The 22,372-nt window shown below is 36.2% G+C and overlaps 1 protein-coding gene across 1 annotated transcript in view; it reads left to right on the top strand.

Annotated features, from left to right (window-relative positions):
• LOC127842804 (3-methyl-2-oxobutanoate dehydrogenase [lipoamide] kinase, mitochondrial-like) overlaps nucleotides 1–17,282 on the top strand; it is a 63,315-nt gene extending 46,033 nt beyond the window's left edge. Inside the window, exons 10-11 of the mRNA XM_052372544.1 lie at nucleotides 7,657–7,824; nucleotides 14,163–17,282. Of these exons, the coding sequence (XP_052228504.1) occupies nucleotides 7,657–7,824; nucleotides 14,163–14,307 (313 nt within the window). The 3' untranslated portion in view covers nucleotides 14,308–17,282. The remainder of the gene's footprint in view (nucleotides 1–7,656; nucleotides 7,825–14,162) is intronic.
• The last annotated feature ends 5,090 nt before the right edge of the window (nucleotides 17,283–22,372 follow it).

Raw genomic sequence — 22,372 nt, forward strand, 5'->3', positions numbered from 1 at the left:
GGGCATTTTTCCTTATATGGCTATATATGGCTATAGTAAAACCTTGTTAACACTCTAGAGGCCACATTTAGTGTCCAATCTTCATGAAATTTGGTAAGAAGATTGGTCTCAATGATATCTTGGATGAGTTGGAAATTAATTATGTTTGCTTGAAAAAAATGGCTTCCAAGGGGCGGGGCATTTTTCCTTATATGGCTTTAGTAAAATCTTGTTAACACTCTAGAGGCCACATTAACTATCCGATCTTCATGAAACTTGGTCAGAAGATTCATCCCGATAATATCTTGGACGAGTTCAAAAATGATGCCGGTTGGTTGGGCTGCAAGGGGGCGGGGCATTTTTCCTTATATGGCTATAGTAAAACTTTGTTAACACTCTAGAGGCCAAATTGATTTTCTGATCTTCGTGAAACTTGGTCTGAAGATTGGTCCCAATAATATCTTGTAATCTCAGGTGAGCGACTTTGGGCCTTTCAGGCCCTCTTGTATTTTTTTTTGTATGAGCTATTGTCATCACCTTGGCGTCTGTGTCGGCGTTGGCGTCCGGTTAAGTTTTGTGTTTAGGTCTACTTTTCTCATAAAGTATCAAAGCTATTGCATTCAAACTTGGTACACTTATAATTACTATCATGAGGGGACTGGGCAGGCAAAGTTAGATAACTCTAGCATGCATTTTGACAGAATTATGTGCCCTTTTTATACTTAGAAAATTGAAAATTTGGTTAAGTTTTGTGTTTAGGTCCACTTTATTCCTTAAGTATCAAAGCTATTGCTTTCAGACTTGGAACATTTGCAAACTATCATAAGGGGACTGTACAGGACAAGTTGCATAACTCCGGTTGTCATTTTTGACGGAATTATGGCCCTTTTTTGACTTAGAAACTTAAAATATATGGTTAAATTTTGTGTTTAGATCCACTTTACTTCTTAAGTATCAAGGCTATTGCTTTCAAACTTCAAATACTTTCATACTATCATGAGGGTACTGTACCTGACAAGTTGAATTTTACCTTGACCTTTGAATGACCTTGACTCTCAAGGTAAATAATTAAATTTTGCTAAAATTGCCATGACTTGGTTATTTATGATCGGAATTTGACAAAACTACTCTTACCTGACATAGTTACTACAATAGACTCCACCCAAACCATCCCCCATGCCCCCCCCCCCCCCCCCCCACCAGAATCCCCCCCCCCCCCCCCCCCCCCTCCGAAAAAAAAGTAATTTTTATTTTTCATTTTATTTTTATTTTTGAAAGATCATCTTATAAATGACCACACCCTCACACTTTACCCCCCCCCCCCCCAAAAAAAAAAACTATCCCACCCAAGAACCCCCCCCCCCCCACCATTTTTTTTTTCATTTTTATGCCCCCCTTCGAAGAAGAGGGGGTATATTGCTTTGCTCATGTCGGTCGGTCCGTCCACCAGGTGGTTGTCAGACGATAACTCAAGAACGCTTGGGCCTAGGATCATGAAACTTCATTGGTACATTGATCATGACTCGCAGATGACCCCTATTGATTTTGAGGTCACTAGGTCAAAGGTCAAGGTCACGGTGACCCGAAATAGTAAAATGGTTTTCGGATGATAACTCAAGAACACATGTGCCTAGGATCATGAAACTTCACTGGTAGATTGATCATTACTTGCAGATGACCCCTATTGATTTTAAGGTCTAAGGTCAAGGTCACGGTGACCCGAAATAGTAAAATGATTTTCGGATGATAACTCAAGAACGCTTTTGCCTAGGATCATGACACTTCATAGGTACATTGATCGTGACTCACAGATGACCCCTATTGATTTTCAGGTCACTAGGTCAAAGGTCAAGGTCACAGTGACAAAAAACGTATTCACACAATGGCTGCCACTACAACGGACAGCCCATATGGGGGGCATGCATGTTTTACAAACAGCCCTTGTTATTTCTTATTTTTGGAAGATAATGTCATAAATGACCACACCCCCACACTATACACCCCTCTCCACCCCACCCCTCCATCTTTTTATGTCCCCCACTATAGTAGTGGGGGACATATTGTTTTTGCCCTGTCCGTTGGTCTGTCTGTTGGTCTGTCTGTCTGTTTGCGCCAACTTTAACATTTTGCAATAACTTTTTCTATATTGAAGATAGCAACTTCATATTTGGCATGCATGTGTATCTCATGGAGCTGCACATTTTGAGTTGTGAAAGGTCAAGGTCATCCTTCAAGGTCAGAGGTCAAATATATGTGGCCAAAATCGCTCATTTTATGAATACTTTTGCAATATTGAAGATAGCAACTTGATATTTGGCATGCATGTGTATCTCATGGAGCTGCACATTTTGAGTGGTGAAAGGTCAAGGTCATCCTTCAAGGTCAGAGGTCAAATATAGTTGGCCCAAATCGCCTATTTTATAAATACTTTTGCAATATTGAAGATAGCAACTTGATATTTGGCATGCATGTGCATCTCATGGAGCTGCACATTTTGAGTGGTGAAAGGTCAAGGTCAAGGTCATCCTTCAAGGTCAGAGGTCAAATATATGTGGCCTAAATCGCTTATTTTATGAATTCTTTTGCAATATTGAAGATAGCAACTTGATATTTGGCATGCATGTGTATCTCATGGAGCTGCACATTTTGAGTGGTGAAAGGTCAAGGTCAAGGTCATCCTTCAAGGTCAGAGGTCAAATATATGTGGCCTAAATCGCCTATTTTATAAATACTTTTGCAATATTGAAGATAGCAACTTGATATTTGGCATGCATGTGCATCTCATGGATCTGCATATTTTGAGTGGTGAAAGGTCAAGGTCAAGATCATCCTTCAAGGTCAGAGGTCAAATATATGTGGCCCAAATCGCTTATTTTATGAATTCTTTTGCAATATTGAAGATAGCAACTTGATATTTGGCATGCATGTGTATCTCATAGAGCTGCACATTTTGAGTGGTGAAAGGTCAAGGTCATCTTTCACAAGGTCAAGGTCATCCTACAAGGTCAAACGTCATATAGGGGGACATTGTGTTTCACAACCAAATCTTGTTTGATTGAAGTATTGAGATAGGTCCCTTCACCTTTAAAACGAAAAATAGATGAGCGGTCTGAACCCGCAAGACAGTGCTCTTGTTATTTATTTGTGACACAATTAATTCCATGTTAATTTCCCGCATGTATGTCTATTCATATGGCACACAAACACCATGTTAGTGTTCATGTGTCGTAGGAATAGATATCGTTGCGGGAAATTAAAATGGAAAAACAACGAGCATTTTGTATCTACAAACATCTATTTTACCAGACCACATCTGGCGATGAAATTTCGGCACTTGCCATAAGGAACACTGATTTTTAATTGGTTAAGTTTATTTTACGAAATATTGTATGAAATTTTCGTTGATTTTAAGTATTCATGTTTCTTTAATAATATGCTGTTCTGCTATTTCTGTTTTATCAGGAGAAATGTACATGAACATTAATGTCGTGCAATCAAAATCATATATTTTCATGTATTTTGTGTTTGGCATCAATCAAAATTGCTTTTATTTACAGTATAAAATCAGGGACCAAGAAAAGTTGTCACTTAAAGATAGAGAAAATTAATAAATTGATCAAGATTTACGATTATTTTGAACAGTTTGCAACAGTGAATTACCATATTACTACTAGTTGTTTATAAACCACATGGAAGCATTAAAAATAAAATGTGACTTTTCATAATTTGCTTACCATTTTTCTCTTATATTCACAAATTAGTGAAATACTTAAATTTCATGTTATGAGAATTGCCTTCCCTTATTTTATATTACTATCCCATTGAAGATATGTTCGCTGGTGTTTGCCCTGTTAACCCTTTCAGTGCTGGAACCGAAATTCGAAGGCCTTTGCAAACAGTTTGAATCCAGATGAGACCCCACTTAATGTGGCGTCTCATCAGGATCCAAACTGTTTGCTTTTCTGATTGTATTCTTTGAAAAAAGTAGAAGAAATTGCTAATTTTAGAAATTCAGCAGACAACATTTTAGCAGACAACAAATTTCCCAGCATGCAAAGGGTTAATGCAGTCCATTATTAGCCTGTGCTGGAGTGCTAATCTGCTATAGTTTTAACACCCAGTTAAATGAGTTTGTAGTAAGGTCACCAGTCTTATGAATATAGCTAAGCTCAGAAGTTCATTGATTGCTTTTAAATCCATTCAAATCAAATAACATTGTGCAGGCAAGCGATTAGAATTGCTTCTGTCATCATGGTGCACTGTACTTCAAATAATTACTTGTACACAAAGTTACTTTAAGCAATTGCATTTGGTTTTGGAAAATTGGCCATCATTAAAACATGTTATGTTAAAAGGTACAGAAAAGATCAAAACTACGGAGGTAAGAAAAAAAATAATGAAGGCAATGTGTGCATTAAATATAAGCTTTTAAGCTCTTAGAATGTGTTGAGAAAAGATAATGAAATGGACTCACATCTGAATACAAATCCTGTTTATTCCCCAATCTAATGTGTTGACCAAAAATGATGTCATTGTACATGGAATCATACAGTTAGTTCATGCAGACTGATTAAGTTACATCTGTCCGTCTGCCCATAAAGAAGTGTCATCTGTTTAATTTGAGCTGTCCAAGCACCAGCAGCAAAAGCCCTTATATGTATACACCTACCATCATTTGTTAACATGTTTTAGTACTGACATTATTGGTTGATCATTGTTTTATACTTATTGATCAAAATAGTTTGATTAATCTGACCTTTAAAATGTTGAAGTGCTGATTGCTGGAGTCTAATTGACTATGTAATTGCAAATATTATCTCATTTGTACCTGACTGAACTGTTCATATTAATGAGAGATCTACCAATATTTAATTACTACTCGTGTGAAATATTGAAACATGAACAGACTTTTGACTCCTGTTCATGCAGTAATGTATTTTGTTTTTATATGGTTTCTTATAATAAGATGGTATGCTTAAATTTTAAGCACATCTATGCGGTGTACTTTTATAAAGGTTGTATTTAATTCAATTTCATTATTATACAAATTAAAAATATGGCTAAATGTCTATTGTTATAAACTCTCTATTTTCTGCTGTATTGACTTTTTAGCTCACCTGATAGCTCAGGTGAGCTTTTGTGACCGGTCTTTGTCTGTCATATGTCGGTCCGTCCGTTAACATTTGTTCGTAAACACTCTAGAGGCCACATTTATTGTCCGATCTTCATGAAACTTGGTAAGAAGCTTCGTCCCAATGAAATCTCGGACGAGTTTGAAACTGGGTCGTGCCGGATCAAAAACTAGGTCACAAGGTCAAAAAAAAGAAAAAACTAGTTAACACTGTAGAAGTCACATTTCATGCCCAATCTTCATGTAACTTTGTCAAAATGTTTGTCTTAATGAAATGTTGGTTGAGTTTAAAAGTGGTTCCGGTCCGTTGAAAAACATGGCCGCCAGTGGGTGGGGCAGTTTTCCTTATTTGGCTATAAAGAAACCTTGTAAACACTCTGGAAGTCACAATTTTTTCCCAATCTTCATGAAAGTTGGTCAAAACATTGGTTTTCTTTATTTCTTGGACAAGTTCGAAAATAGTCCAGATCAGTGAAAAAACATGGCCGCCAGTGGGCGGGCATTTTTCTCTAAATGTATATAGTGAAAACATGTCAACACTCTAGAAGTCACATTTTTGCCCAATTTTCATGAAATGTGGTCAGAGCATTTGTTTCCTTGATAGGAGACATGAGTTGGTAAATGGTTCCGGTTAGTTGAAAAACATGGCTGCCGGGGGGGGGGGGGCAGTTTTCTTATATTTATATAGTAAATAAAAGCTTGTGAACTCTCTAAAAGTCACATTTTATGCCCAATTATCATAAAACTTGGTGAATAGATTTGTTTTATATATATCTCAGATGAGTTTGCAAATGGTCCCGATGGGTCAATAAAACGTGGCTTCCAGGAGGTAGGGCAGTTTTCCTTATGTGACTATATAGAGAAAAACCTTGTGATCAAACACTATAGAAGTCACATTTTTTGCCTGATCATCGTGAAACTTAGTCAATACATTGGTTTTATTGATTTCTTGGAAAATGGCTCAGATCGGTGAAACACACTTTTTAGCTCACCTGATTGCTCAGGTGAGGTTTTAGGATTGATATTTGTCCGCTGTCCGTCCACATTTGGTTTGTAAACACTCTAGCATTCACATTTCTCAAGCATTCTTTATCAAAGTTGCTGATAGATCTCAGTCAAGTTTGATGATGAGCAAAATCACATAATTAATGCCATAATTAATGCCCTTAGATTGTCCAAATTTTCATTTTATTATACAAAATCCTTGTAAGCAAAGTTTGTTGTTTGGTAAGGGGGGTCAACTCAAAATATAGGTCACCATCTCAAATCTTACAAAAACAAAAACACTCCCTTCACCAGAGTTTTGGTTCAATAACGATGAAACTTGACCAAGATGTTTGTCTGGTCAATATCTAGGTCAAGTTTGACATTAGGTAAAGATTGAATGAACCGACTTCTCTCAGGTGAGCGAACTAGGGCCATCTTGGCCCTCTTTTTTAAATGTTCAATATAAACAATCCTCTTGTACTTCTGATTTATTGACAAATTGGACCATCAAATTTGTATATATATTTGTACAGGCTTGTATTTTTTTTGCGTGAATGGACATTGTTACATCATTTTTTATGAATGCTCGTAGGACATATAGTTCTGTGAGAGTATAATTAAGCTAATATATTTGTGTAGAGATGAGTTTGCACATTATCTCACCAATGATTAAATTTTAGAAAGCAATAGACTGAGAGCTGAAGTTATCAAAATATCAGATTAATAAATATCAGCTACCAATTGATTATTATTTCACTCAATACAGTAATGAAATCATTGTTATACATGTGTTCAGGGATATGGAACTTTTTCAATTTTTAACCCATTTATGCCTTGCGTCTACAAAAATGGCCTTGGCAAACAGTGTAGACCCAGATGAGATGCCACATCATGCAGCGTCTCATCTGGGTCTACGCTGTTTGCTAAAATATAGAAAGAAATATACTAAACATCCCTAATTTTGTCAATAAATTGATCCAATTTAGAAGGATGGGAGAGTCCACTAGGCATAAATAGGTTAACTTTACTTTGGCCAAGTTCACTACATAAATCTACTTGTTCCCAAGCAAAAGACATTCCTCCAAGGACAGATACAGTAAATATTGTATTTCAGTTATAGGATTTCAGCACTAATGATTAAGTTGCTCCATGCTAAGGTAATTAAAGTTTCAGTCATTTGAAACTAAATAAGATTCTGGAACTAGACTTTCAACATGCAGACAGCTCATGTTCAATTAGTTTAGAGTGTGGGGTGGCACTTGTGTGATGGAAGTTTCTTCTTAGTGAAAATCCAGTCCAGACAAAAAGTGTTTTCCCTGGTTAAACACTTGATGCACATCCATTATGCCCAATTCTTACAGAGGATGGCTCAATTGTATATTAGTCAGTGTTTTTTAATGTCAGTAATAGTGATTAGATTTTTCCATAATCATTGTTTGTTGTCAAATAAATAGGAAGAGACGAATAGATGCGCTGGAATTATAAGTCACACAGCTTCTTGATGATCACATAACAGTGATATGGAATGAGTTAATTGATATTGGTCCGTTAATTTGCAGGATTTCTGACCATGGCGGAGGCATACCGCACAAAATCTGCAAGCGTATCTGGGAGTACAACTTCTCCACAGAGACCCCTCAGGACCGCCGGCCTCAGACAGTGTCCCTGTTTGGGGGTATGATGGACCCCAGGGGCAGTGGAGGACCCTCCTCTACGAAAATGCACGGGTATGAAAACATGCATTGGGTATGGAAACATGCATGGGTATGAAAATATGCAGAGTAAATAAAAAAATCAGGGTTTTTAGCTCATCTATTTTTTGAAAAAAAACTATGAGCTATTGTCATCACCTTGGCATCGGCGTCCGGTTAAGTTTTGCGTTTAGGTCCACTTTTCTCATAAAGTATTAATGCTATTGCATTCAAACTTGGTACACTTACTTACTATCATGAGGGGACTGGGCAGGCAAAGTTAGATAACTCTGACTTGCATTTCGACAGAATTATGTGCTTAGAAAATTGAAAATTTTGGTTAAGTTTTGTGTTTAGGTCCATTTTATTCCTTAAGTATCAAAGCTATTGCTTTCATACTTGCAACACTTACTATCATAAGGGGACTGTGCAGGCAAAGTTATGTAACTCTGACTGGCATTTTGACAGAATTATGTGCCCTTTTGATACTTAGAAAATTGAAAATTTGGTTAAGTTTTGTGTTTAGGTCCACTTTTTTCCTAAAGTATCAAAGCTATTGCTTTCATACTTGCAACACTTACTAACTATCTTAAGGGGACTGTGCAGGCAAAGTTATGTAACTCTGACTGGCATTTTGACGGAATTATGGGCCCTTTGTAAATTTGGTTAAGTTTTGTGTTTTGGTCGCATTTACCCCTAAAGTATCATAGATATTGCTTTCATACTTGGAACACTCACAAACTATCATAAGGGGACAGAAAAGGACAAGTAGCATAACTCTGGTTGTCATTTTTACGGAATTATGGCCCTTTTTTGACTTAGTAACTTTGAATATATGGTTACATTTTGTGTTTAGATCCACTTTATTTCTAAAGTATCAAGGCTATTGCTTTTAACTTCAAATACTTTTGCTATCATGAGGGTACTGTACCTGGCAAGTTGAATTTTACCTTGACCTTTGAATGACCTTGACTCAAGGTCAAATTATTAAATTTTGCTAAAATTGTCATAACTTCTTTATTTATGATTAGATTCGATTGATACTTTGACAAAACAACTCTTACCTGACATACCACAATAGACTCCACCCAAACCATCCCCCCCCGAATCCCCCCTCAATCCCCCTTATTATTATTCCCCGCCAGACGCAGAGGGATATTGTTTTGGCGTTGTTCGTCCGTCCGTACGGCACTTTAGTGTCCGGAGCCATATCTTGGAAGTTCTTTGGCGGATTTCATTTAAACTTGGTATGAGTATATATATGCATAAGAGGATGATGCATGCCAAATGGCATTGTACACCATCTGTTAAAAACAGACTTATGGCCCTTTGTATCTTGAAAAAATGCTTTTTAGTGTCCAGAGCCATATCTTGGAAGTTCTTTGGCGGATTTCATTGAAACTTGGTATGAGTATATATATGCATAAGAGGATGATGCACGCCAAATGGCATTGTACACCATCTGTTAAAAACAGACTTATGGCCCTTTGTATCTTGAAAAAATGCTTTTTACTATGGGCACTTTTGTGTCCGGAGCCATATCTTGGAAGTGCTTTGGCGGATTTCATTTAAACTTGATATGAGTATATATATATGCATAAGAGGAAGATGCACGCCAAATGGCATTGTACACCATCTGTTAAAAACATACTTATGGCCCTTTGTATCTTGAAAAAATGCTTTTTACTATAGGCACTTTTGTGTCAGGAGCCATTACTTGGAAGCGCTTTGGCATATTTCATTTAAACTTGGTATGAGTATATATATGCATAAGAGGATGATGCACGCCAAATGGCATTGTACACCATCTGTTAAAAACAGACTTATGGCCCTTTGTATCTTGAATAAATGCTTTTTACTATAGGCACTTTTGTGTCCGGAGCCATATCTTGGAAGCGCTTTGGCATATTTCATTTTAACTTGAAACTCGATAACCCTTGCAATGACAATTAGTAGGAACAGTAGGTAATATCCCTTAAAGTGCCAGATTCATTTGAATTATTTTGTTGTTACCTATTATATTTATGAGGTAAACCATCATCCTCTCAAACATCATCATGGAAATGATTTACAAAGTGAATACATGTGACTAATCATGTTTCCAAAATGACACCAATGATTCCCGTACCCAATGATAAATGATTAATCATCAAAACATTTCCAGGTATGTCATGGCAGATGTTGTGTTCACTCTGCAACACTCTGAAAATTGAGCGTATGTAAACGTTGAATGTTTTTGTGGAAAATGCACGACTTATTAATTCACCTAAATAAATTGTGAATGCTTAAGAACCTTCCTTTGTCTTAGTTTTGTGTTATTGTCCTCAGTCCGTCCATCTATCATTATGTTCATCCGTCCAATTTGCACCCATCCTCAAACAAAGCATATGTTGCGGGGTATACCTTGGGCCTTTCAGGCCCTCTTGTTTTTTGTTTAAATTCAAGATCATCTAATAAATGACCACCACACCCTCACACTATACCCCCCCACCCCCCCCCAAAAAATGTTTATGCCCCCAGTAGGGTGGCATATAGCAACTGTTGAACTGTCCATCAGTATGTCAGTCAGTCTCTCCGACCGTCCGAAAAAAAATTAACATTGGCCATAACTTTTTCACTTTTGAAGATAGCAACTTGATATTTGGCATGCATGTGTATCTCATGGAGCTGCACATTTTTAGTGGTGAAAGGTCAAGGTCATCCTTCAAGGTCAAATGTTAACTTTATGGTGTCTGTCCGTCCGAAAACTTTAACATTGGCCATAACTTTTTCAATATTGAAGATAGCAACTTGATATTTGGCATGCATGTGTATGTCATGGAGCTGAACATTTTGAGTGGTGAAAGGTGAAGGTCAAGGTTATCCATCAAGGTCAAATTTCAAATATATGGCGTCTGTCCGTCCGAAAACTTTAACATTGGCCATAACTTTTTTAATATTGAAGATAGCAACTTGATATTTGGCATGCATGTGTATCTCATGAAGCTGCACATTTTGAGTGGTGGAGATTCAAAGTAAAGATAATCCTTCAAGGTCAAAAAAATATTTTTAAAATTCAAAGTGGCGTTCTCATGAAGCTGCACATTTTGAGTGGTGGAAGTTCAAGGTCAAGGTCATCTTTCAAGGTCAAGGTCATCCTTCAAGGTAAAAAAAAATAATTTCAAAGGGGCGTTCTCATGAAGCTGCACATTTTGAGTGGTGGAAGTTCAAGGTCAAGTTCATTCTTCAAGGTCAAGTCATCCTTCAAGGTCAAAGGTAATTTTTTTTTCCAAAGCAGCGTTATCATGAAGCTTCACATTTTGAGTGGTGGAAGTTCAAGGACAAGGTCATCCTTCAAGGTCAAATGTCAAAAAAAATATTTAAAAATTCAAAGCAGCGTTATCATGAAGCTGCTCATTTTGAGTGGTTGAAGTTCAAGGTCAAGGTCATCCTTCAAGGTCAATTTTTTTTTTTAAATCAAAGCGGCGTTCTCATGAAGCTGCACATTTTGAGTGGTGGAAGTTCATGGTCAAGGTCATCCTTCAAGGTCAAGGTCATCCTTTAAGGTCAAAGGTAAAAAAAGAGTTAAATTTCAAAGCGGCGTTCTCATGAAGCTGCACATTTTGAGTGGTGGAAGTTCAAGGTCAAGGTCATTCTTCAAGGTCAAAGTCATCCTTCAAGGTCAAGGTCATCTATCAATGTCAAAGGTCAAAAATAATAATTTCAAAGCAGCGTTCCTTAAAAGCTGCACATTTTGAGTGGTGGAAGTTCAAGGTCAAGGTCATCCTTCATGTCAAAGGTGAAAAAAAAAAATTCAAAGCGGCGCAATAGGGGGCATTGTGTTTCTGACAAACACATCTCTTGTTTTTTTCAAACATGTTTAAAAACACAAATATTTATTTTTATTATTAACCAGGTTTTCCGAAGGAAAAAACTGGTTATTAGATTGGCGAATGCTGGCGGGCTGGCTGGCTGGCGGGCGGGCGGAACAAGCTTGTCCGGGCCATAACTATGTCGTTCATTGTCAGATTTTAAAATCATTTGTCACTTTTGTTCACCATAATTGGACGGTGTGTCGCGCGAAATAATTACGTCAATATCTCCAAGGTCAAGGTCACACTTTGAGTTCAAAGGTCAAAAATGGCCATAAATGAGCTTGTCCTGGCCATAACTATGTCATTCATTGTGAGATTTTAAAATCATTTGGCACATTTGTTCACCATCATGGGACGGTGTGTCGCACGAAAGAATCACGTCAATATCTCCAATGTCAAGGTCACCACGACTAAAATAGATTTTTTTTTTAAAACAAACTTACAAAGGGAGTTAATTTTGTTTGTTCATTTCAAAAGTTCAGTTTGAGTTTTCTCCCTTTATCAGATTTTTTTTTCACAATGAAAACCTGGTTTTGTGGCAATTTTGTCCCTTGTTTTATTTTTGAAATACCATCCCATCCATCCCACCCCCCCCCCCAAAAAAAATTTTTTTTTTTTGCCTTTTTTTCATTTTTGGAAGATAATGTAATAAATGACCCCACCCCACACTATACACGCCTCTCCACTCCTCCCCTCCCTCCTTTGTGATTGAAATTGATATAAGTCCCTACACCTTTACAAAGAAAAATAGATGAGCGGTCTGCACCTGCAAGGCGGTGCTCTTGTTATTAAAATTCTATGGTTGTGTTAGTAACTTATTTTGACCAATGCTACCAACACTTAACTAATTTGTAAAGCTTTAGTAGAACTGACTGTAAATTGCCCTCGTACTTTGAGAAATCATCGGCCTACTTTAAAACTAAATGAAAACCCCTTTACATGTGGAACATGGCGATGGTAAAATTTTGGATTAGCTAAAGAATGTTGGCTGTGTTTACAGAATCATAGACTGAGTACTCAGAGCACACGCACACACACAGCCGTTGGCAAAATAAAGTGGCAAAATTGAACAACTCGGAAACATATTCATGTTTAAAAAAAACACAGATTTTCATGATTCTCTTTCTTTTTTTTCTAAATAAATGCATTAAATGGTTATCAATATTTACATGCATATTATATGCTTTCCATGTAATATCATGAGATTCCTAAAACCTGGTACATGTAAGCCTATTCTTATCTGAAGCTTTTTATGTCCCCCACTATAGTAGTGTGGGACATATTGTTTTTGCCCTGTCTGTTAGTTGGTCTGTTGGTTGGTCGGTCTGTTGGTTGGTTGGGGCCCAAATCGCTTATTTTATGAATACTTTTGAAATATTGAAGATAGCAACTTGATATTTGGCATGCATGTGTATCTCATGGAGCTGCACAATTTGAGTGGTGAAAGGTCAAGGTCATCCTTCAAGGTCAGAGGTCAAATATATGTGGCCCAAATCTCTTATTTTATGAATACTTTTGCAATATTGAAGATAGCAACTTGATATTTGGCATGCATGTGTATCGCATGGAGCTGCACATTTTGAGTGGTGAAAGGTCAAGGTCATCCTTCAAGGTCAAATATATGGGTCAAAATTGCTCATGTAATGTCACTTCTGCAATATTGAAGCTAGGAATTTTATATTTGAAATGCATGTGTATCTCATGGAGCTGCACATTTTGAGTGGTGAAGGGTCAAGGTCAAGGTCATCCTTCAAGGTCAAACATCATACAGGGGGACATTGTGTTTCACAAACGCATCTTGTTATTTCCCAGCAAGGCCAAACTTGTGTGGGTGTTGGTCATGAAATAAATGTTATCATCATTCTCCCCCATCTTTGATTCAAGTGGTGTGAAAGTTGTTAATTACTGGCATAAATAAGTGCACTCAGTACATGGTTTACAGAGCTTATATTGGAAATGTGAATGGGTTAGGTCTTCTATCACTATTAACTGTTGACAACAATGAATAAGCCAACAAATTCATAAATCCAATTAACTTTTTTCCAATGCCCATTAAACATGATGGTCAGGGATAAATATTTCTAATGCCCATTAAACATGATGGTCAGGGATAAATATTTCTAATGCCCATTAAACATGATGGTCAGGGATAAATATTTCTAATGCCCATTAAAATAAATATTTCTAATGCCCATTAAACATGATGGTCAGGGATAAATATTTCTAATGCCCATTAAACATGATGGTCAGGGATAAATATTTCTAATGCCCATTAAACATGATGGTCAGGGATAAATATTTCTAATGCCCATTAAACATGATGGTCAGGGATAAATATTTCTAATGCCCATTAAACATGATGGTCAGGGATAAATATTTCTAATGCCCATTAAACATGATGGTCAGGGATAAATATACATGTACTATAAACATACACATTCCAAGGCTATATTTGATATACAGATTTAGAAACAGTACAAATGAGAATATATCCACACATGCACTTTTCCCTTGTTGCAGGTACGGGTTTGGGCTGCCGATGTCACGGGCGTATGCAGAGTTCCTGGGGGGAAGCCTCACAATGGAGACCATGCAGGGGCTGGGAACCGACGTCTACCTGAGACTCAAACGCATCACTGAGGACGATGAGAGTTTTCGCATCTAGTGATGGGGTAGTGGTGCTAGGCTGAAGTACGGGGGGTGCTTGGTTGGGTGCTTGGTTGTGTGCTTTGGTTGGAAGGATCCATATGAGCAGAGAATGGGAGTTGTTTTTATTTCTGGGGATTTTTTTAGTTTTGTCACAATACATTATTTAAATTTAAACTGTAGAATGCTTCAATGCAAGATTTGTTTAAAGTTCTTCTTAGATTGGACATTTTTATGTACTTGATTAGTTTTGAAATCGAATTGTCATCAATTGACAATTAACCTAAATGGATGAAACTTTATTGACTGAATTAAGCGTTATTTGCTCAATGTTATTTGTTAAAGTATATGGCTGATATTCAATAAACATTACCAATTGCAATTGTTTCTAATTCAGCAAAGTGTGACAAACACATATGCTCATTTAGAAAATGTTGTTTAAACACAAACTCGCACCTTTGCAGTTTTTTCAATAAATTCTTTAATGAAGGTGCGCTTGATGAAGTTGAATGTATGATGTTTCTTAAATGTGATTAAACAAGCCATAAGTGTATCCATTTCGTATGTATTGTAGATACAAAAATAACAAAATTTTCCATGAATTAAAAAGACAACAGCAACAACATATAAATTATGAGTTATAATGTACAAATCCAAAAAATAACAATAAAGACGACTAAAAGATGCATACCATATTCATTCTTATTATATCAAAAAGCATTTATGGTAACAATATAGTATTGATAACCACACTACACATTTTGAGAAAAGTAGCACATTTGTATATGTTAACCCTTTGCATGCTGGGAAATTTGTCGTCTGCTAAAATGTTGTCTGCTGAATTTCTAAAATTAGCATTTTCTTCGATTTTTTTCAAAAAATACTATCAGAATAGCAAACAGTTTAGATCCTGATGAGGCGTCTCATCTGGATCCAAACTGTTTGCAAAGGCCTTCAAAATTCGGTTCCAGCGCTGAAAGGGTTAAGTTATTGATAGACAAATACAACATTTTATCGCTTGTTTTGACTTAGCATTGAAATGAAATTGTCAACATTATAGTAAATTAAACACACTGAAATTGTATGAGTTGTATGGTAGCTTTATAAAATATACTAATTTTTAATTGCATTAAAAAAGTATGCGACTTTTCATTTGTTAGTGTGTTGTATTTGAAAGGGGTTGGGGTATGACTCTTTGTCCTAACAGTTACTTGGCCTCATTGATATAATGCTTTACATTAAGAACAATTATGTGGCGTAATCTTGATCAACCATTTCTGTGTGAATGTTGCATGGCTGGGTGGATGCTTTTTGAAACAAATGTTACATTCATAATAGGGAAAAGGTCAGAAAATGTGTTTTATTTATGTATCGTAAAGTTACTGCTTTGTTTTCAATGTATTTTAAAAGGTTTTTAAAGCAATAAATTGATTACTTATATCTGTGAAAATGATATGATGGATGTTGAATTTTATTATACATGTTATGTGTTTTTAAATTGAATAAAATAAATCATGATATGTTAATTGTTGTTAATGCATATTCTTTGGGATCTTTTACATGAGTCTTTATAATATTGTGCTTTGTTAAGTTGTAGGATGTTTTTGTTTTTTTTAAATCTTTATGCATTATAAATCTCAGCTTGCATTTGTTTTAAATACTCCTTTTGTTTAACATTCAAGTAAGGTCTTTGATGAAGGTGTGTATTAAAAAATTAAAACACATATTTGTTGACTTGAAGATATTTTTTTTCAATTCTACAGGGATATCTCATGGATTTATTTGTGTTTATTGCCTACTTTATTGAATATGGTAATTTCAAATCTCAATAATTAGTTTTGAGATTACTGTTGTAAATTCATTGTTTAATTGTGTCTTGTTCTAATAAAACTGGGCATAATACATGTGCGTAGAGTGTCCTCCCAGGTTAGCCTGTGCATTCCGCACAGGCTAATCAGGGACAACACTTTCCGCCTAAACTTGATTTTCGGTAAGGAGGGACTTACTTGAAACTAAAAATACCATTAAAGTGGAAAGTGTCGTCCCTGATAAGCCAGTGCGGACTGCACAGGCTAATCTGGGACGACACTTTACGCACATGAATTAAGCCCAGTTTTCTCAGAACAAGACACAATTTTACATGCTGCTTATTATAACCACAAGTCAATAGTGATGTATATTGCTTTGAAAGAATAAAAAGCACATTACTTTTGATTTTAGAAAAATTAAGCACTCTGTATATAAAAAAAGAGAACGATTAAGCGGGCATTACTTTTAGTACCACAGTAAGTGTATTTGAAAAAAGTAAGAAAAAAGTGACTAAGACATTATTCCTTTATTTATGGTTGCATTTTGATATTCCTTGGCTATTTTGTTGTGTTCATAAACATCATGCTTTACATTGTATAATTATAGGATAGTTGTACATCTCTGTGAGCTCATACTGTATAGATGATCATACCCTGATATTAATATTTTCAGGAAACAAGTTACCAGTATAATATATGTTGTCAGAATTTGGCATTTGCTTGTTATTGTGTTTCCAAACAATGCTTAATTATCAGATGATATTAATATTTTCACGAAAGGTAGCACACTTTGTTGGTGAACTCTGGCATTTGCAAGTTATGATTTTCCCAAATAATTGTATATTGTCTGGCGATGTCATTGTTCATATATGTAACATGTTGAAGCTGGTTAACATCAGTCTTTTCTGAACAGTCAATGGGAAAATTGTTATCACTGATAATTAGCCTATGACTTAAAGCCAAAGATTTCCATAGTTTTGCTCGTATTTGAGTGTGCGTTGTTTCAAGAGAAGTCAATAGATTTGAACAATAATTAACCTTTTAGATTATTTTGTAACATTTGTATGTATACCTTCAAAATACAATCGTATATAAAGGCATTACATGTATATCGTATTATTTTATCTTATTGAATGGAATGTAACTACAATGTGTGCATTTCAAAGAATAAAATTTGCAAAAACGGCTTATTTTTTGTTAATCAGATCTTTTATAGAGATTTGTATTTTAGGGAAAAGTGAGCTTATTGTATATGCGTAGAGTGGCAACTCAGATTAGCCTGTGCAGACAATAGAGTGGCAACTCAGATTAGCCTGTGCAGACAATACTGTAGAGTGGCAACTCAGATTAGCCTGTGCAGACAATACTTGCTTATTGTATATGCGTAAAGTGGCAACTCAGATTAGCCTGTGCAGACAATACTGTAGAGTGGCAACTCAGATTAGCCTGTGCAGACAATACTGTAGAGTGACAACTCAGATTAGCCTGTGCAGACAATACTGTAGAGTGGCAACTCAGATTAGCCTGTGCAGACAATACTGTAGAGTGGCAACTCAGATTAGCCTGTGCAGACAATACTGTAGAGTGACAACTCAGATTAGCCTGTGCAGACAATACTGTAGAGTGGCAACTCAGATTAGCCTGTGCAGACAATACTGTAGAGTGGCAACTCAGATTAGCCTGTGCAGACAATACTGTAGAGTGGCAACTCAGATTAGCCTGTGCAGACAATACTGTAGAGTGGCAACTCAGATTAGCCTGTGCAGACAATACTGTAGAGTGGCAACTCAGATTAGCCTGTGCAGACAATACTGTAGAGTGGCAACTCAGATTAGCCTGTGCAGACAATACTGTAGAGTGGAAACTCAGATTAGCCTGTGCAGACAATACTGTAGAGTGGCAACTCAGATAAGCCTGTGCAGACAATACTGTAGAGTGGCAACTCAGATTAGCCTGTGCAGACAATACTGTAGAGTGGCAACTCAGATTAGCCTGTGCAGACAATACCTTATTGTATATGCGTAGAGTGGCAACTCAGATTAGCCTGTGCAGACAATACTTGTTGTATATGCGTAGAGTGGCAACTCAGATTAGCCTGTGCAGACAATACTGTAGAGTGGCAACTCAGATTAGCCTGTGCAGACAATACCTTATTGTATATGCGTAAAGTGGCAACTCAGATTAGCCTGTGCAGACAATACCTTATTGTATATGCGTAGAGTGGCAACTCAGATTAGCCTGTGCAGACAATACTTGTTGTATATGCGTAGAGTGGCAACTCAGATTAGCCTGTGCAGACAATACTGTAGAGTGGCAACTCAGATTAGCCTGTGCAGACAATACCTTGTTGTATATGCGTAGATTGGCAACTCAGATTAGCCTGTGCAGACAATACCTTATTGTATATGCGTAGAGTGGCAACTCAGATTAGCCTGTGCAGACAATACCTTGTTGTATATGCGTAGATTGGCAACTCAGATTAGCCTGTGCAGACAATACCTTATTGTATATGCGTAGAGTGGCAACTCAGATTAGCCTGTGCAGACAATACCTTGTTGTATATGCGTAGATTGGCAACTCAGATTAGCCTGTGCAGACAATACTTTTCACTTAAATGGATTTTTGCAAAGGAAGTATCCATTAAACCAAAATCTAGTCTAGGCAGACAGTGTCATCCCTGATTAGCCTGTGCGGACTGCCAAGGCTAATCTGGGACAACACAATGAACATGCAGTAGGCCATTTTTCCCCAGAGACCTCATTTATATTGAAGTAATATTGTTGTTGTCATTTGCTGGAAGCTTACCATGATGTGGGAGTTATAAGAAACTCTTGTGCTTTGAGCTGTATAAATGACAGATGCATGTACTTTCGGATGTTTATCTTCTGCCAATTATTTACAACCAATGTACATATGTAAGGGCTGGAAGAAAATCAGATAAAAAAAATTCATACAGTAGATTTAAAACTCCCCATTATTGTTTCACTGAGCAAACTGAACCAACAGGGGACATAGAAAAATGACTTTTCGTTCGTGTTTGAAATATTGACTTAGATCCTTCACAAGTATGCAATAAGTGATAAAAAATAAGAGCGTGATTAATGTAGGTTGCCTTGACAAAAAAGAGAACCTATCATAAGATGTTCAATAAAGTTTATGAACCAGATGGTTGCTTTTAAGGTAAATGCCAATGGCACATTGTAACACAATGCTTTTCATATAAAATTATTCTCAAAACATCAAATATAGCAAACTGGCAAATTAAGGTTTACTTTTCAGGCGTTTAGGAACAATTTCCAGACTTTCTTACAGAGTACGGCAAACATTTGTGCTTTAGATAATGAAACGATTTCCCTCTTGTCGTGACCCTATACCATTTTGGTAGTCTTTGTTTTATCATCTTGAAAGCAAAACTGTGCTTATCGATAGTCAATTATTTCTTCCCCTGACGATTTAGCGACCCAGTACAGACCCTGAAATTTTGGGAGATGGATTTTATCGCGTAATTGTAACTTGTTTGTGTCTATGTGTCGTTTGAACATGCAGAGAGTAATCAGGAATTCCTTACACTGAACAATGTTACATCCTTTACGCTGTGCGAAGACACAGTGATATAGCCATAGCTCAGAGAATATCTCTTGAATCGGCCTATGAAATCTTTGAATGTATGCATTCGTGTCTGCTGGAGTTATGTGAAGGTCATTTAAGGTTTATTGTACATTTTAAATTTGTATATGATGGCAAAAAAGTTTTGTAAACAGAATTTGTCATGAAATCATATTCTTAGTGTGATAGGTATTTTATATTCCAACAATTATCATTTAATATGATGGTGAATGCAAATTTTATTTTATATTAACTGGTTTTCATTAGACTATTTTCATCATATTTTCTTTGCTTCCAGGACGTCTAAAACAACTACATACTGTTGTTTTTCGTCTAAGTTATCTTTATAACATAAATAGGATGATAAACAGTGCACACACATCTCGTCCTGTGCAATAAAACACACTTAATAAATTTTAATGGGTTGTGTTTATTTCAAACTTGCAATAAAATAGCTATAACCTTATTTTGAAAATGAGTTGCGTCTAAGATTATGTAATAGCAAAGGACTTCAGTGCTTTGATTTCAAACCACACAAGTGTTAGTAGATAAAAATTATGCTATGAAAGTTCACACCATATGTGTGAACATATATATAATATGGCTTATTATGAGTTCATTTCTCAACATAGAAATTTATAGTATGTTAATATAACATACAGTTTTCTTTCGATACATTCAAATCCCACTTTCATAGCCTGCAAAAATGGGTCTTATGGCTTTTCGGCCTGCTTGGCTCAAGCAATCCTTTTCACTCACGAAAGAGGTATTTAAAAAGACAGCGCTATTGACATGTACTTTGTTGTTGATTAATTACTTGTAACCCTAGAAGTTCACTAAATGTCAACCAGTGAACCTGTGCATTTGCCCAATGCTTGTCAGAGTCGATGCTGTCTGCTCAAAAATCACTCCAGGTTTTATGGTCTTCTTTATGTATCTCCTGACCAGACTGAGAGATGCGCAGGCTGAGTGGGCTATACCTAGGATGGATGCATATGACTTAAGACCCATTTTCGCATGATATGGGTCTTTACAAATCTCTTGCTAATTGTAAATGGCACATTTAAGCACAATACTTTTTAATATAAAATTAAAATCATAATAGCAAATATACCAAACATATTCAGGCATTCAGGAACAATTTCCAAACTTGCTGACAGAGTACAGCAAACATTTGTGGTTAAACAATTAATTTATTTTCCTCTTACACTAATACTAGTCAATTATGTCTTCTCCTGACGTTTAACCCTTTACCACTTAGATACGTATTTTCACACCTTTGTAGTCCCTTAGAAAGTTTTTAATTAAAGACCTTTCTTACTAGATTCAAGTTTTAAAGGCTTCATTTCCAACCCTAAGATACTGATGAGCAGCAAACAGCATAAAACCCTGAACAGACTGCGAGTTACTCGCAGGCTGTTTTGGTTTTTATGCTGTTTGCAAATAGCCATTTTGACTTTGCTTCTAAGTGGGAAAAGTTTAAGTGATCGATTACAGGACCTTAAATTCTGCGAGATGGATTTTAAAGCGTAATTATGACAGCTACAATTTGAGTCCATGCGTTGTTTGAACATGCAGAAGTAGTCCAGAATTCCGTATACTGAACAGTGTAACATAAATTTAATACTGTGCACAGACAAAGTGATGTAGCCAAAGTTCATTGGATTTCTCTCGAATCAGCCTATGAAATATTAAAATGTATTCATTTGTGTAACTGTCTCTCATTAAGCAATTTTCATAATATTTTCTATGCTTTCAGAACGTCAAAAAAGGGACATGTTGTTATTCTGTCTGAGTAATCTCTATAACCTAAAAATGACAATAAACAGTGCACACAAATCTCAACCTGTACATTAAGACACACTCTTTATTAAGTTAAATGGGTTGTGTTCATTTTCAACTTGCGATTTAAAAAGCTATAACCTATAACCTAATTTTGAAAAATGACTTGCATCTAAGATTATGCAATAGCAAACAACTTCTGTGCCTTCAGCGCTTCTTTTAAATACTGGCACAAGTATGTGCACTTGGTTCTTGAAAAACATGTTATTCAGGAAAAGAGTGAGAAGGTTAACTGTAGACATTTGAATGAAATACACTTTTAACCCTTTGCATGCTGGGAAATTTGTAGTCTGCTAAAATGTTGTCTGCTGAATTTCTAAAAAAGCATTTTCTTTGATTTTTTTCAAAGAATACTATCAGAATAGCAAACAGTTTGGATCCTGATGAGACACCACGTTTTGTGGCGTCTCATCTGGATCCAAACTGTTTGCAAAGGCCTTTAAAATTCGGTTCCAGCGCTGAAAGGGTTAAACAATAAAAGGGGGCTTACTGGACTGAATATTTGTGTCGTTTTTGTGTGAAAAATGAAAAATACATGGCATAAAAGTTACAAGATACACAATATTTTTTGAAAATCACATTTCTATATTTGCATTTGGTAATCTAGCTATTTGACTTGATGCATATTTAACAAGAATTTCCTATAGCTCAATTACTGTATTGTTGATGTAAAAGTTTGTACATGAATATGACAAGCAACTCAACCTTTTGTCAACTCAAGACTATCTACTAAAGCTTTACACCTTAATATACTTAACATGTTATTGGGTAACGAATTGCCGGGCATTATCTTAAAAACTGTGGATCAACATTAGTATCCTCAGACTC

The sequence above is a fragment of the Dreissena polymorpha genome, chromosome 1, assembly GCF_020536995.1.
Source record: "Dreissena polymorpha isolate Duluth1 chromosome 1, UMN_Dpol_1.0, whole genome shotgun sequence".
NCBI lineage: Eukaryota > Metazoa > Mollusca > Bivalvia > Myida > Dreissenidae > Dreissena > Dreissena polymorpha.